The following is a 17,289-nucleotide window of genomic DNA, read 5'->3' on the forward strand; positions in this document are numbered from 1 at the left end:
GATTTAGCTCAACTAGCCGATATTATTTTTGGGATTATCTCTATTATTAAATAAAGGAATTAAGAAATTTTAAAAAATTTCAAAATTTTGATTTTTTTTTTTAAATATCCTTAATTTATAATTTATTTTATAATTACAATATTTATAAACCATAGTAATATAAATAATTTAATAAAAATATTTTTACTTTAAAATTTAAATCTAATTTATTTTTCTAATGTTATTTTTTAAAAAAAATAATAAATTTGATAATGTGACGTTCACGTATTATAAATAGTCCCAACATTGGGACTTCCTCCGAAAACCTCTCAAGCCAAAGCCGTAGCTTCCTTGCAGTCTGTAGAGCACAGTGGATGTTGATATGATGGCTCTGCTGCCACCTCCTGTCGGTCACTACGTTCTTTTCTTTCCTTAACTTTCTGTTCTCTAAAAGTATCTTTAAATCCTCTCTCTCTCTCTCTCTCTCTCTCTCTCTCTCTCTCTCTCCCTGTGGTAACGGTGAATGGCGTTGGATTGCGGGGGTTTCATGGGTTACGTCGCTGTATCACTGAAGAGATTTGGGGTTTGGAGTATTGCGGGGGAGGACTTCAGTGGTTTCTACAAAATTAGAGTCTAGATAGTCGAGAAGTTCGATTTGGCTGGAGACTGACGATGACAGGCTTATCTTAGAACTGGTTGTCGATGTTCATGGCTGCGATGGTGATGAGGATGGCCATGGATTTTCCCGTTGTGAAAGCGCAACTGTGGATCGTTGGATGCTTTGTGGATTGACCTACAAGTGTGATTGACTTGAATAGGTTGGTAAATGGTAAATCTCTTCCTTTCATTCCCTCTGATTCCCTATAAATCCCTAGTATTTGCTTTTTTCTTTTGTAATTCTTCTCATTTATTGTTGAAAATTTACTGGTACTGCGGACTGCGTGGATTTGGGTGTTGATGGTTTTTGGTTATCCGTGGAGTTGGAATTATGTCTTTGTTTACTTTTGTTCTGGACACTGTCTGTGCGTCTCTCTTCTCAATTTACTGCATGCGCGCTCGCTCGCCCTCGCTTATCTGGTATGCTACAGCTGATGCATCAGTGAAATTGTGATTTAGGATTGTGTAAGAATTTTCCTTTTGTTTATGAAAGAATTTGTATGTCCTGGGCCCTCTGAAATGGTCAGAATGTTGCTAAATTGCTTAGCGTGCGTTTGTGGCAAAATTAAGGATGCAGAGCACCGACTGTAATGGGGTAGAAGCATAAAAAATTAGTATGTCTGAACCAAATATGTGTCCCCTTAGCAATTTTCACTCTAATAGGAATTTTCAAACTTGCAAGTGTACAGTCTTATTCTATGAATTATTCTTGTGGATTAGTTGTTTACACTGTGTTTGTATTATGAATGCCTGTTTTATGTAATTCTTATTGTGTGCTTGTGTTTGTATTTATGGTAATTGAGTCATTTAAGTCATGGCGTATGCGATTTATGTAATGCTTGTGCGTGCAGGCTTGATCAAGTGATCTTTGGCTGACTTGCTTGGAGTCCAAAAGAAGTGCCTTGAGAATTCAACAAGTGGAAGCAAGGTTTGATCTGTGAGGACCACCAAGACTGGAAATAATGAGCGTCTTAAGGAACTTCAGGCAAAAGTTATGGAACTCCATACACTTGTGGTGGAGCTTTCCAATGCTGAGGATGTACCAGAGACCACCCATGGGAACACTAGAGGGACTGTGGTGCCACTTGATGCCTTGGAAGGAAGGATTGCTGAACTGGAGACCCTTGTGCCTGAAGTTAAATATTTTTTAGAGAACAGGGTAATGGAGCTTAAGGCCTTTCAGAGCAGTGTTGATCGAGTGGATGCATTTGAGGCAAAAATAAATGAGCTTGAGATGATGATGCCCAGTTTAACTTCTCTTCAGGGACAACTAAAAGAGGTGGAGGTCGCTCAACAAAAGCTTTCTGAAAATTTTGATATGCTTGTTCGTCACGTCAAAGAATCCACAGGCTCCTTCAATGAGAGATTGAATGAAGTTGGTGGACAAATGAATACATTGGCTCAACTCCAAAGCCAAGTGCAGGAGTTGGATTCCAAATTGAACATGACTAAGCAAATGGTTAGCAAGTTGGAGGTGAAAGTTGAGAGGGAGAAGATGAAATTGCCACGGCCACAGGCCTATGGGGGTTCAGGATTTGGCATTGCGTTGGATGATTTTCTCTTTGGCTTGGAAATGTATTTCAAGGCAGCTAGAATCGAAACTGACGAGGCAAGAGTGACACTGGGTTCTATGTACCTCACGGGTGGAGCGATGGCATGGTGGAGGAGGAAATATGAATATATTCAAAACCACCAATGCACTATGCCCACTTGGGAAAAGCTTCAAGGGGGAACTTGTGGCACATTTCTCCTCCGCACGTAGGTCCCTGTTAAATCGTGACTGAATTGTTGGGTGTCTATGTATTTTGAGCAATTGAGCATTGATGGTGGTGAGTGTGAATGTGTTAGAATGAAACTAAATGCATAGAGTAGGCAGTAAACTGAAAGAGGAGGTGAGGGAAGGCACATCTGCCTGTGCATGCCTGATCCCTATGGAGCCTTATTGACTTCTTTTCTTTTTCTTCGTGTCCCAAACATTGCTCAGGGTCATATGAATGTAGAATACTTTCCCACAGTCCCACTATATGTGTCATGCGCTGTAATTCCTTCTATGGTCTTTTTGTGAATTAGGCAACCCTTCCATGGATTAATGTTAACCGATTTTCCATACATTTGCCACATATTTTCCATTTACTTCCAATATATTTCCCCATCTTTCTTTTCTTGCTGTGGTTAGCAATGGAGTATTGCCTGCTAGTTTTAGACATTGGAATTGTGAGGGTAATAATGGAATGAGTGGGGTTTGCCAGGTCCGGTGTTGCTTTCCTGTGGAGCTCCATGGGCAAAACTGGACTATTATTATTATTATTATTATTATTATTATTTTGATGACATAAGAACTCCAACAAGTCCATTCTGATCCCGGGTGCGGCACCAAATTGGATTATTATTTATAGTGTTTGGGTAACTTTTCATGAATGTATTTTTTATAAGTATTTGTGTTAAAAGGTTGTGTTTTGTTTATGTTTAAATAAGTTATTTCTAAAAAGTAGTTTTTAAGTATTTTTTTTAAAGTTAATAAGTATTTTTTAAAAAAAAAATTATTATTCTGAAAAAAATTTTATTTGGAAAATTGTTATAATAAATAATTATAGATTATTTTAGATAAGTATTTTTATATTTTTTTTAAAAAATTACTTATCTAGATTTAAGTGGTTTCAAATGATTTCCGGATTATAGCTTTTTAAGTTGGTAAATAGAATAAAGTTGAATCTCTTTAAAAATTATTAAAATAAAAAAAAAACTTGGATTGATTTTAAAAAACATTTCAATGAATTATTTTTGCCAAAATTTCGTTTAGATAAATGAGATGGCGTTTGCAATTGATTGTTTTTTTAAATTTTTTTTTCATTTTTGCACAATATAAATGTGCAAAAGACACGAAACGTTTTTGTACCTTTTTTTTTTTTTTTTTATGTGCAAAAGTTGGTCATGTGGTCATGTTCCATTGATGCTTGAAATATTTTTAATTAAAAATTTTAAATTTTCTCTAATGAACAAATAAATTATATTTTTTTGTTAGAAATTTATAATTAACATCTTTAATCAAAATTTTAAATAATTTATAATTAAAAAAATAAATAAGAAGAATTTTAATTTAACATTTTAATATTTTATGTTCAATAAAACTATGCATGGTTATATTTTTAATTATAGATCATATTGTTATTAATTTATGTTTATAGTTTTTTAATTTTCATAATATTTTTAAATTTGACATTAATATTTAATTAAAAAATAATCATCATGCCTATAGACCATTAAAATTTATAATTTCACTATTGTCCAAAGTAATCCTTGATTATTATTCTTCAAAAGTATTTATTTTTTATCCAAGAAAATAGTTTACGAAATATTTTTTGTATTAAGTAATTGTTTGCATACACATCCAATAATATTTTTTCAAACGAATATTTATTTTAAGTACTTATTATAGTAAGTACTCATTTTTTAATAATTAAAAATGAGGGTTAAGTTTGATCTTAATTTATTAATGCTTTATTCTTCCTGACCATTGTTCGATTACCCGAATCGAAGTTTTAAAAATGTAATCGAACTAAAATTCTAGTTTGTATTTTTGTGATATAAAACCAATCCAAACGCTTCAACTAATTGATAGTCCCATTATTTGATGGTTTGGTTTGGTTATCCAATTCAAATATTTATTTTGGATGTTGATATAAGTTTGATTCGAGTAATCATTCATCGATGAATATTAAAAAGCAAAATCGCATCAAAACTAAAATTGCAAAACAGATGAATCCGGACCCAACTGGAACAAATGAATTAATTAAAGTTTCAATTTAGGTCAAACTAAAATTTTAAAACCATTAAATTTTTAAAAAATTTTGAACAATGCTAGCTTATAATAATAGGCATAAACATTTGGAAAAAATATTCAGGCTAGGTGGGATCCTCTACGAAGCCCATCATATTTTTCAAAATACAGTTTTGAAACTTTTAGAAGTTGGGTCATTGTTTACCTAAAAAAATTAGATACTTCACAGCCGATTCCTAACCTCACAAGCTGCGAACCAAAGCCCAAGTCAAATTCCCAAATAGCCCATAACCTCATGGACAAGCCCATGCCCACATGTCAAAACACAAACCTTCGTTAGAAATTTTATTTTTGTTATAAACCAAATAGAGAAATGGGTATCGTGTATACATTTTCTATATTGATATAAGATAGACTAAATAAAGAATCTTTAAATCTAGTGAACAAAACAATACTTTTAAGTAAAAAAAATTTTCAAAAATATATTAAATAGAAAAAAATAGATATAATTAAATAGGAATTTTCTTTTTTTTCAATAATTTATTGTTCCAAAAGTAATAAGAGAAAGAATTAAATTTTGTTTTCTTTCTCGATTTATCATTTTTTTAAATATCTATTAAAATAATTTATTTCCCAATTTATTACACAGGAGAATTTATTTCCTGATTTATTATTTTTAATATATATATATATATATATTAAATAATACCTTTTTGGGAAAAATAATTTTCAAAATGACACGTGGCAAATCTTGTTACTCCAAGTAGCGAGACTACGTCAGGGTTGTTCTGAAAATTATTTTCCTAAGAAATGTATTATTTAATATATTTTTTTTAAAAAGATAAATTGGGAAAAAACTCCACTGAAAATGGTGGAACATACGGAAGAGAGTAGGACGTACCAACGAGGGTGGGAACTACAGGAAATAGAGTACACCGATTTGAAAGAGACCGATTTGGCTTATTGTGTGAATAGAGAGAGTTGTGTCACACACCTATCAGTAATGTTCCAAAAATAATTAGTGCATGTAGTGATTTTAAAAAATAAAATAAATAATAATAGTATATTAATTATTGATTATTAATTAATTAATTAATATTAAATTGGACTAATTAATCAAACATTATTCAGTTGATATTCCTATTGGAACAGATTTGTCATGGAAATGGTATAGGCATATTTCTTAGGGTAAGGTCAATTTTCACATTTACCTCAATTTTTTGTAAATCTTAAGTCCAATTGACAATCGGACACCACCACGAGAATTTAGAAATGATTCTCTACAAGTTTAGTGAAGCAGATTTCTCGTGGGATCGTCATAGACATAACTCCAAAATTAAGTTAAGGGGGTTATTAAGGGACTAATTATTATTTAATTATTATAGATTTAGAAATGTTAAATATTGAGCATTCTGAGGTTAAATTAGGGTCATTGAATTCAAGGTTCGGATAAGCACCGCGTGTATAATTTCAGGACCCTGCAGATATAGTTTAGGAAAAATAAGTTAATTTGATTATTTTGAAGTTTAACAATTTATTTATATCATAGGGAGCTTAGGAAATGTTTTATGGAAATTGTATTTGAATTTTGTTGAATGTTCTGAGAAAATGAAAATTGTAAATTTTGTGTTGAAAATGTCACAAGCTCATGATTGAATGTGTGGGCATCTCAGTAAGTCGGATAAGAGGATAAACTAAATTAGTCTTTTTATAAAAATATATTTATTATTTTACAGTATTTAATTTTAGGTAAACATGTATATCATAAAATTATGTTTTGAAAATACTGTTGTGAACAGGAATATGATTTAAATATATTTTATCATGAAATAATAATTAAATATTAAAAATGCTAATTTAATTAATAATGTTATTTTAACATAAATTAATATAATAATCATATGTTATAAATATATATTAAGATTATTATTAATTAAAATAACAATTTATTTTTTTACTAAGTAATATTAATTAAAAATAATAGTTAAAATAATTATTAATTAAATTGTTAGCTAAACATAAATCATATATTATTTTATTACGAATTATAACCTATTAGTTATTAACAAAATATAATTAAATTCTAGAATAAATAAAAAATACTTATAAATTTAAATTAATATTAAATGAATTAAAAATTTTAATTTAGTTATTAATACTATTTTTAACTCAAAATAATATGATAATCATAAGTTATAAATATACATTAGTAACAAGATTATTATTAAGATATGACATCTCTAGATTCAATTGAATTTCATTTGGAGAGGATATTGTTAAAAGATCATCAATTCCTAATGAAATGGATATAGCAATGGTTTGCTGGATTAATAAATAATATTAATTTATTTTTTAATAAAAAATATTTAAATTTTAATTAGAAAAAGAATATAGTTGTTGTTTAATTTTTTAACTATAAAAATATTAATGTTTTTATTTAAAATATATTTTAAAATACATATTAGTTATTATAATTAATTTTGGATCAAACATGAATTATTTTTAAATTTAAATTAACATTAAATAAATTAAAAATTTTAATTTACTTAATGATATTATTTTTTTCATAATTTATTGTGACAGTAATTTGTTATAAATATACATTAATAATAAGATTAATGTTAATTAAAAATAATAATCATATATTATTTTTTAATAGAAAATTTTTTAAATTTTGTTATAAATAATTAAAATAATTATTAATGAATTTTTTAATTAAAATATATTGATACTTATAATTTAAAATATGTTTAAAAATAATCTTATAATACCCTACAATAAAAGTAAGTGTGCAAATACTACTTATTTTAAATACAACCAAATACCATTATAACTTTCAATATTTTTTTAATTCCGTACTTATAATTCATCACTTTTTCTGAAAAGTACTTCTATAGTTCCAAACAATCCCTAAGTTGCTGTGTATAAATTAAAACGCCAATGCCCTTTTGCATGCTCACCTTTCTTTGTTTGTGTGTGTCTTTCTTTTACCACCTCTCTCTCTTCTTTTCCATAATTTTAACATTAAGCTGCTATGTTAATCACATAGTTAACCATGTTATTATCTATCAATTTAAATAATTAAATCTATTATGCTGCTTTGCTAATCACATCATCAACTATGTTATTACCTATCAATTTAAATAATTAAATAGATAAAATTTAATCATTAAACTGTTTTGTTGATCACACTATTAGTTATATAATCATCTGTCAATTCAAATAATCAAATGAACAGGATTTAACCATTAAATTGCTTTGTTGATCACTGCATTAGTTATGTTATCACCTCCCAATTTAAATAATCAAATGGATAAAATTTAACAATTAAGTTGTTTTATTGATGACATTGTTACCTACGTTGTGCCTTTTTCACACACATAACATTTAGAGGAATTACACCATTAACTATGTTAATAAATGCTTATTGCAAAATAATAATAATGATGAAACATATATTAAAAGGTAATATATTATTTTGTTTTGTATTATAAGGTATTAATTATTAATAAAATATAATTTAATTCTAGAATTGAAAATAAAAATTACTTTCTAATTTAAATTAATTTTGAAATTTAAAAATATTAATTTAACTAATAATTTTAGTTTAGCATATATTAATATTATAATAATATGTTATAAATATACATTAAGAAAAAGATTATTATTAACTAAAAAAATTTAAGGATAAATTATTATAAAAATAATAAAAATAACAAAAAAAATTTTTAAAAATAATAACTACAGTGATGATAATCACTATTATAAAAATAATTTAAAAATAACAACCAAAGAAAGAAAACATAAAATAATAATAGTAATTGTTATTATTTTTATAAAACAAAAAAATAAATTATAATTAAAATAACAATAGTAGCAACAAATAATAATATTTATTACTATTAAAGTAATAATAACAATAAGAAAATAATAATAAGACTGCAAAAATAATAATAGTTATATTTTTACACTAATGAAAATCACTTTACACTAATAACAATCACTATTATGAAAATAATAAAAAATAGTAATCAAACGAAAACAACAACAAATAATAATATTAATTGTTATTATATTTATAAAAAAATAGCAACTAATAATAATTACAAGGACAATGGTAAGAACAAATATAATATTTATTACTACTAAAATAACAATAACTGTGAGAACAATAATAATAAAAAATTTAAAAATTATTATTATTGTTATTATTTTAAGGACAATAATTATTCTAAAAATAGTAAAAAATAATAATAGCAACAACTAATAATTACAATGAAAATAATATTTATTACTATAAAAAAATAATAAGAAAAATAAAAATAGTAATAAAAAGGAAAAATAATACTTTAATTACTTTAAAAATAATAAATAATAATTACAACAACTTGTAATACTTGCAATGGTATAATATTTATTACTATAAAAGTAATAATAACAAAAAAAATAACAATAAAAAGGAAACAAATATTATTATTTTAAAGATAATAATTAGCATAAAAAAGAAAAAAAGTAAAAATTACAAAAAAATGATAATAATATTAATACCACTAAAATTATTATTACAAAATAAAAATAAAAAATAAAAAAATTATGTATTGGAAATTTTTATAAAAAATGGTTTAATTTTCATTTCATTATAGAAGTCGAAAAATACCAAATATTAGAAAACAAAAAATTAAAACTGAATTCACATAATCATTCTATTTTATTAATAAACGAAGTAATTATATTATAAAAGTAATTTCATTCCTATTCTTCTTCACTTTCATTCAGCAAATTCAACTAAAATTACTTTATTCATGTGCATATTTTTTTCCACTCATTACAAAAATTCTTATACTTGTGATGTAGTTTTTTAGTAAATGAATTAGGGATGAACAATGAACATGACATAATTTGGAAAATAAATAATAATTGGGAACAAAACCAACAAAAGCATGTGTTATGGAAACGAAAATTCTCGTACTTGCCAGCTTTGTTGTATTATTTTTCAAATCTCGTGGTAGTGTCCATTCGTCAATTGGATTTATAATTTTGCAAGAAATTAAAGAAAAAAAGGGAAATTGGCTTACCCTTAGGAGATACGCCTATGCCGCTCCTACCATCGATTCGTTCCGGTAGAAATGACAACAATGGATAATGGAGTCCCCTTCTTAGTCATCAATTTTTTTGTACCATTTCTTCGAGAGATAGAGGTAGTAGTCATGGACAATGAAGAGGGATAATGAAGTTGTTTTATCTTATTCGATCTTGTTATGCTTTGGGTTGTAATGTTTCAATACTTTTTAATGTATTATAATATATGTTTAAATGAAAGCTCAAACTTACCATGATCTTGCTTAAATTTAAAAGAAAAAAAATTCTTAGATATCTTTCATTTTTCATCATTTATAATTACATATTTATATATAGATATATACTATCTATAAATATCATAATTGACATCATCGATTTGACTACCAGTCCGACCGAGTCGATAACTTTTCAGTATCAACCACTGTTTCAGTTGCCACGCACTCCCCCAGGCCAACTTCACATGCCTCTGCGACTATGAAAGCTCTTTCTTTTTTGTTGGATTATGAACCGGGTTTTCATGTGTCCACTTTACGGTCCACGCAACTAATCCCGCTCCCCTTGAAGCTGACCCCACAACACTATGAAAGCTCTCTTCTCCTCCCTACTCTTGGCAAGATCTTACCTTCTCAGTTCATGCCAAGTGCAATCATCCAGATCTTGTCTTCCCACTTCCTGCCAAGCGCAATCTCAACACCTCCATCTCATGCTCTAATTAAATTAGCTCTCTCTATCTCTCTGGTGCATGTAAATTGTTTACTACTATTAATTAGACCAATTTTGAATTGGTCATAAGGATTTGGAAAATATATCTTTTGAAATTGGCTGTGGCACATAAATTAATTATTAAGAATACATATGGACTAGTTTGTTTCCAAAATTCACATGGAAAAATTGTAAAAAATCTGTCTTTTGTATTCAACTCCTTTTTTCTTTTCTTTTTTTCAGTCGTCTGTCCTTTCTTATATACAAAAAACTTAACTTTGCTATACAGTTTTTCATCTCCTAGACTCAAGCTAACCACCCTGATTTATGAGATGTTACAAATTTCAAATGCCTCAAATCTCTCTTGGTTGTTTACAATGACAACTCACGCCAACACTCCCCCTCAAGTTGATGTATAGAGGTCTCGCATGCCCAATTTGTCAAGTGAGTTGTAGAAGTCCTTGCTAGATACAACTTTTGTAAGGATGTCTGCCAATTGATCTTCGGATTTCACAAACGAAAACCTAATTTTTTTTGTTTCAAGATTCTTTTTGATGAAGTGTCGATCTACCTCCACATGTTTAGTACGATCATGTTGAATAGGATTGTGAGAAATGACAATTGTAGCTTTATTGTCACAAGAGATCCATCTCAGAAGTGGGGGCAAACCTGATTTCAGTGAGTAGCTTTCTTAGCCAAAGGAGTTCACAAAGACCTTTAGTCATTCCCCTAAACTCAGCTTCAGCGCTTCACAAGGCTACCACTTTTTGTTTCTTGCTTCTCCAGGTTACTAGATTTCCTCCAACAAATGTAAAATATCCTGATGTGGACTTTCTGTCAGTGATATTACCTGCCCAATCCGCATCCGTATACCCATAAACCATCGGCTGACTATTATGTTTTGAGAACATAAGTCCTTTGCCTGGGGATGACTTCAAGTATCGAAGTATTCGAATCACTACTTCCATATGACTCTTACTTGGATTATGCATAAATTGACTTACGACACTTACAGCATAGGCAATATCTGGGCGAGTATGGGAGATATAAATGAGTTTACCAACTAACCTTTGGTATCTTCCCTTATTTGTTGGTACTTGGTCTGGGTATTCTCCAAGCTTATGATTCTGAACCATGGGGGTGTTTACAGGCCTACACTCCAACATCCCTACTTCGGTTAGCAAATCTAATATGTATTCCCACTGGGAGAGAAATATGCCTTTCTTAGACTTGGCAACTTCAATTCCCAAGAAGTACTTGAGTCCTCCCAGATTTTTCATCTCAAATTCAGTTGCTAATTGCTTTTGAAGCAGAGAGATTTCGTCTTTATCGTCTCCTATAATACTAATGTCATCTACATAGACTATCAAAGTAGTTACCTTGCCTAACTGATGCTTTAAGAACAAAGTATGGTCAGAGTTAATTTGTTGGAAGCCATATTTCTTCATTGCCAAGCTAAACCTTCCAAACCACACTCGTGGTGATTGCTTCAGTCCGTACAAAGCTCGCTGCAATTTGCACACCACTCCATTCTTTGAAGGTGTTGTATAATTAGGAGGAACATCCATATAAACCTCTTCTTGGAGATCACCGTTGAGAAAAGCATTCTTTACATCAAATTGATGCAAAGGTCAATCAAGATTTGCAGCAAGAGACAATTATACCCTAACTGTATTTAGCTTGGCGATAGGTGAGAAAGTCTCCTGATAATCGACACCATATGTCTGTGTATATCCCTTCGCTACCAGTTGTGCTTTGTACCGTTCAATAGATCCATCTGCTTTGTGTTTAATGGAAAACACCCATTTGCACCCCACAATTCGTTTTCCTTTAGGTAATGGAACAAGAGTCCATGTATCATTTTTTAGTAATGCCTCCATTTTTTCCTCAATTGCTCGAGTCCATCTTGGATTTGCCAATGCCTCATGAACACTGGTAGGAATTTAACATATGGAGAGTTCTTGTGCAAATTTCTTAAGAGGTTCAGAGAGTTTAGCAATAGGATACCTCGACCTTCGTTCCTCAATATCTGGAGAGTATCTATTAGGTGGCTTCCGACGATTATACCTGGGAGGTAAGACATAACCCACAAAAGCATCTATATCATCGGTATGTAAGGGAGTAATAACATTACGTACCTCAGGAATATTCTCAGGAGATGATTCGGCTGGCACTTCAGAGGGAGGGGATATAGGTTCAGTCTTAGATGTTGCATGCTCTGCAGTAGGATATATCTCAGCTTCACAGTTCACAATGCCTAAGTTATCATTCGGCCCATCCTGCCCCTCATGTTCACGTGGCCCCTCATTTGGCGCCAACTAATCAAACTCATTTGGCGCCTCATGTTGGAAGCAATTCAACTCTTCATTATGTATCTCCCCCTGAAGAGGAGAAGCAGGTGCTGAAGAGGAAAAAAACATATCAGTCTCCAAGAATTGGACATCCATAGTCACATAGAGTCTACAGGTGGTAGGATCATAGCACCGGTACCCTTTTTGATGGACGCCATAGCCCAAAAACAAACACCGACATGCACACGGATCAAGTTTAATTCAGTGGTTCTTGTGGAGATAAACATAGACAACACACCCAAAGACGCAAGGAGGAAGCATTACTGCAGTAGGTAGTGACACGTAAGTAGAGAGACATTGGAGTGGTGTCTTAAAGGATAAAACCTTGGAAGGCATTCGGTTAAGAAGATGGATAGCAATTGATACGACATCGGTCCAAAAACGTTTAGGCATATAAGCACCGAGAAGCAAAGCACGGGTAGTCTCAAGAACATGTCTATTCTTCCTCTCGGCAACACCGTTCTGCTGAGATGTTTGTGAGCATGAGGTTTCATGAATTAAACCATGTTGAGTAAAGCACGCTTTAAGGTGCTTATTGACATATTCACCACCATTATCAGAGCGGAGAACCTTCATGGTGGCACCGTACTGAGTACCAACCATAGCATGAAATGTTTCAAACACACTAAGAACCTAATCGTTGTGTTTCATCAAGTAAAGCTATGTCATACGAGTACAATCATCCACAAAAATCACAAACCAACGAAAGCCAGACATATTAGTAACAGGTGAGGGCCCCCATACATTAGAGTGAATTAACGTAAATGGAGTATCACTTTTATTCATGCTTAAAGGATAAGTAGAACAATGGCTCTTAGCCAAAATACAAGTATCACATTTTAAATCAGGAGTCTGTAAATGCTTAAACAAATTAGGAAAAACATGCTTCAAATAAGGAAAAGATGGGTGTCCTAAGCGTCGATGTCACAACCAAAGTAGTGTCTCTTTATCGGCATGCGGATGGTTCATGTGATTGGCCTAACCGATACTGATGTCTTTCACATAATATAATCCCTCCCTCTTAGTACCACGTCCAATTATCTCCTTGGTGAGAATATCCTGAATAAGACAGAAATTGGGAAAAATAAGCACAACACACCCAAGGTCTACAGTAAGCTGACTTACAGACAATAATTTATGGGATAAATACAGAACAAGTAAAGTATTAGATAAATGCAGGGATGGAGATAAAGTCACAGAACCAGCGCCAGTGACTGGTGAGATAACACCATTTGCATTGGCTATGCTGGTGCGTCGCGGAAGAGAGGTATGAGAGAAGTCTGAGGCAGCAAAAGTCATATGGTCAGTGGCCCCCGAGTCAAGAAGCCATGCACTACAGTCTACATCTCGGTGGGAGGTAGGAAGAGCAAGACTAGGGATACATGAGTTCAAATTAGGAGGAGCATCCGTGGACGTTGCAGTTGGTTGTGTAAGGGAGAGATGAGGCTCTGCAGCAGCAATAGCAGCTGTGCCTAAATTTCCATTCGTTCCGATTCCAGCAGGACGTCTATGGGCTTGAAGGTCATGCCACCAATCAGGGTACCCATGCAATTTGAAACAAGTTTCACGTGTGTGCTTCTGGTTAAACAATGAGAACATTTTTTCGAATCAGTGGAATTTCGGGGCTTGGAAGATTTACCAGGGGCAGAGGTGCTTAATGTAAGTGATTTTGAGGCCAAGACAGCCCCCTGGAGCCCATTGGGGTCATGGGTAGTCATAGCCTGCTATCGAATAGCCTCCCGTCTAACATGCGCATACGCTTGTTCGACAGTAGGAAATGGTTTCATCTACAAAACATCAACCCGTATTTTGTCTAGTCGATCATCAAGACCATCCAAAAACACATAAACACGGTCTTCCTGGATGATCCAATTATAGTGCTGAATATCAACAGAGCATTCCATAGGATTTGGCCGGTGGAAATCAATTTCACGCCATAAACCCTGTAACTCAGTATAATATTTTTCCAGTGAGCCAGCGGCTTGCTTCAGCCGTGTCACACGGCGTCGAAGATCATACAGTTGTGATGTATCACTACCATCAAAGAAGGTAGTGGCAATGGAATCCCAAACCGCTTTTTTCGTAGGAAATCGAATAAAATTTCCAATCAAGGACGAATCCATGGAAGAAATTAACCAACCTTTAAAAATGGCGTTATCGGTGCCACTTGCAAAAAGAGGGATCAGTAGATAGCGGCTGGGGAAAGTCGCCATTAATGTACCCCAGTTTATCCTTGCCAAAGATATACATCTCAACAACCTGGGACCACAATGCATAGTTGGAACCATCCAACTTAATGCCGATCGGAGCAGCGGATGTTTCAGAGGTGATGGTCGGGGTCCGAGTGTTGTTCAACACCTCGGTTAACCTTGTAGTCATTTCAAGGATAGAATTAGAGGGATTGGACGTGTTGCTAGAAGAGTTCAGATCATCAGAGTCCGCCATGAATATAGGTATGGTTAGGATGCAATACAGGAAGCCTGAACTCGTTTGGCTCTGATACCATGTAAAAAATCTATCTTTTGTATTCAACTCCTATTTTTTTTTTTTTTTCAGTCGTCTGTCCTTTCTTATATACAAAAAAACTTAACTTTGCTATACAGTTTTTCATCTCCTAGACTCAAGCTAACCACCCTGATTTATGAGATGTTATAAATTTCAAATGCCTCAAATCTCTCTTAGTTGTTTACAATGACAACTCACGCAAACAAAAATCAAATGCAAAATTGAAATTTTAACTCCTAAACATAGAATATGACATGGAGGAAAGTAAAGTGTTAGTATTAATTTAAGTTTGTCAGTGTTTTCTTTTTATTTTTTTTAAAGAAGGGAGCAAAACCAATAGATAGTTTTTTGTTGAATTGGTAACTATTTAGAAGTGACTTATGAGAAGTGCCTATTATGATTTTACACTTATAATTTTTGTAAAACCCTTTTGAATTTATTCTACAATAATCCGTGGATATTATAAGGGGAGATGGGGACATTATCTCCTTCTTGGTTTTTAGTCATTAGACAAAAGCCAATGTGCACAATAAAGCATTAGTTCGTGCATAGCCTGCCTTCGTGTCACGAGTTAAGCTTGTTCAGGACATTATGCTTGTCTGTGACCGCTTGCCTTGTGAGTTTAGGAAGAGTTTCCATCATGTAAAAACTAGTGTACGGTTATTTTCCAGTATCTATTTCATTGTAAGCCAAATAAGGTAGTATGACTCTTCGGTCACTTTGATGTTTCCTAGTGCTAGAGTGAGAATGGTCTAGAAAGCTCTTTAGGGGAGGGTGAGTGTTCATCAATCATTGTAAAACTCACTAGCAATTGTCAACGTGCTTAGCCTACTTGCCTCTCTCGCTAAGTACACAATGTCAACAGAGGATTTGTTAATGAATTACGTTTGCTTCAATGTTTACTGCTTGTTTGCCACGACTTTCATGAATTGATTACTGTTTCCGCTGCTATCTGAATGAATGCTAATGAAAGTGCTTCGTGGATGAATGTTGGTAAACGATAAGCTGGCTAATTAAGCAAGAGTGTTTTAGCAAGCGCCGCACAACCCTTCACAACAGTGTGAAAATAATTGGACTGTGACACTTCGCGTTGAAAGTATGGGGCCTGGTACTAGTAGCCGTTTCCTAAGTAGTTGTCATTTCCTAAAAATAGTGACAACTCGTTTTTGGAGTGCGTCTAAGGGAAACTGCTCCTCTAGCTTGTGCTCTTCAATATTACAAGGTGAGGTTAAAGTGGAAGCAACGAAAATGGAAAGAAGGAGCATGTGGTACCAACCCAAAACGAACCAACCAACCAAATATTTTTAAAATCATATTTTTATATATTAATTTAAAATATTTTTTTTTGTTTAAATTTTTTTTTTGTTTCCTTTTTACTTTCTTCAATAATCAAATATAAAAACTTCATTTTTTTTATTTTTTCTTTTTCCTTTTTAAAGATTTTCTAAGTTTCAGACGAGGCCTAAAAAATGTTTAAATTGAGACCATAAATTGCAATAAAAAAAAATATAATTTTATACTTTCGAGAGATTTATTGATCGAAATACTAGAATCAGGAATTGAATTTTTAAATTTCTCGGATCGATATTTTGACAACCTGAATAAATATGAAATTTAAATAATAAAGAGAAAATGAAATACTTAGAGGACTCGTCGACGAACACAGGGGATTCGTCGACAAGGGTTTAAGAAAATTCGTCGACAAAGACTGAATTTCGTTGGTGAAGAAATACCGAGAGAGGTCCTGGGGCAGCCTGAATTTCGTCGACGAATACAAGGAGTCGTCGACGAATTTATTGAAAGATTCGTCGACGAAGTGATGTGCGTCGTCGACGAATATGGCAGTATAAATAGTGGAAAATCGGGATATTTTGTCATTTTTAGCGCCTCTCTCTCTCTCTCTCTCTCTCTCTCCTATGACTCTCTCTCTCTCTCTCTCTCTCTCTCTCTTCATTTTTGGGCTAGTTTTACGTCGGATCGACAATCCGAAGTCACCACGACACTCTTGGGGAAGTTCTCTCCAAATCTGCTAGAGCGGATCGTTGGTGAAATTAAGTTGGAAATCATCCCTAAGTTAAGGTAAGACTTTTTAAGGCAAATTTGGTCTTATGGTAGTTATAGAAAACGATGTACGTATGAAAATACTAAAATTTAATACTGGAAATTTTCAGTTTCAGGGTATTGAGTAGGAAATCTTACGGGGGTTAGGTTAGGGTATTCTAGGGGCTTTCTTAGTAG

General features: G+C 32.2%; 1 protein-coding gene across 3 annotated transcripts; it reads left to right on the top strand.

Moving 5' to 3' along the window:
- Positions 1-299: 299 nt before the first annotated feature.
- Positions 300-2,799, top strand: LOC131165455 (uncharacterized). 3 transcript variants are annotated; one of them, XM_058123300.1, is made up of 2 exons: positions 300-808; positions 1,488-2,799. In XM_058123300.1, exon 2 carries the CDS (start codon positions 1,631-1,633, stop codon positions 2,396-2,398), a length of 768 nt encoding a protein of 255 aa, XP_057979283.1. In that variant the 5' UTR covers positions 300-808; positions 1,488-1,630; the 3' UTR covers positions 2,399-2,799. The 3 variants fall into 3 exon arrangements, with proteins under 3 accessions (XP_057979283.1, XP_057979284.1, XP_057979285.1); XM_058123301.1 differs by having other exon boundaries at positions 300-797; XM_058123302.1 differs by having other exon boundaries at positions 319-1,056.
- The last annotated feature ends 14,490 nt before the right edge of the window (positions 2,800-17,289 follow it).

Source organism: Malania oleifera, chromosome 10, assembly GCF_029873635.1.
Source record: "Malania oleifera isolate guangnan ecotype guangnan chromosome 10, ASM2987363v1, whole genome shotgun sequence".
NCBI classification, from domain to species: Eukaryota; Viridiplantae; Streptophyta; class Magnoliopsida; order Santalales; family Ximeniaceae; genus Malania; species Malania oleifera.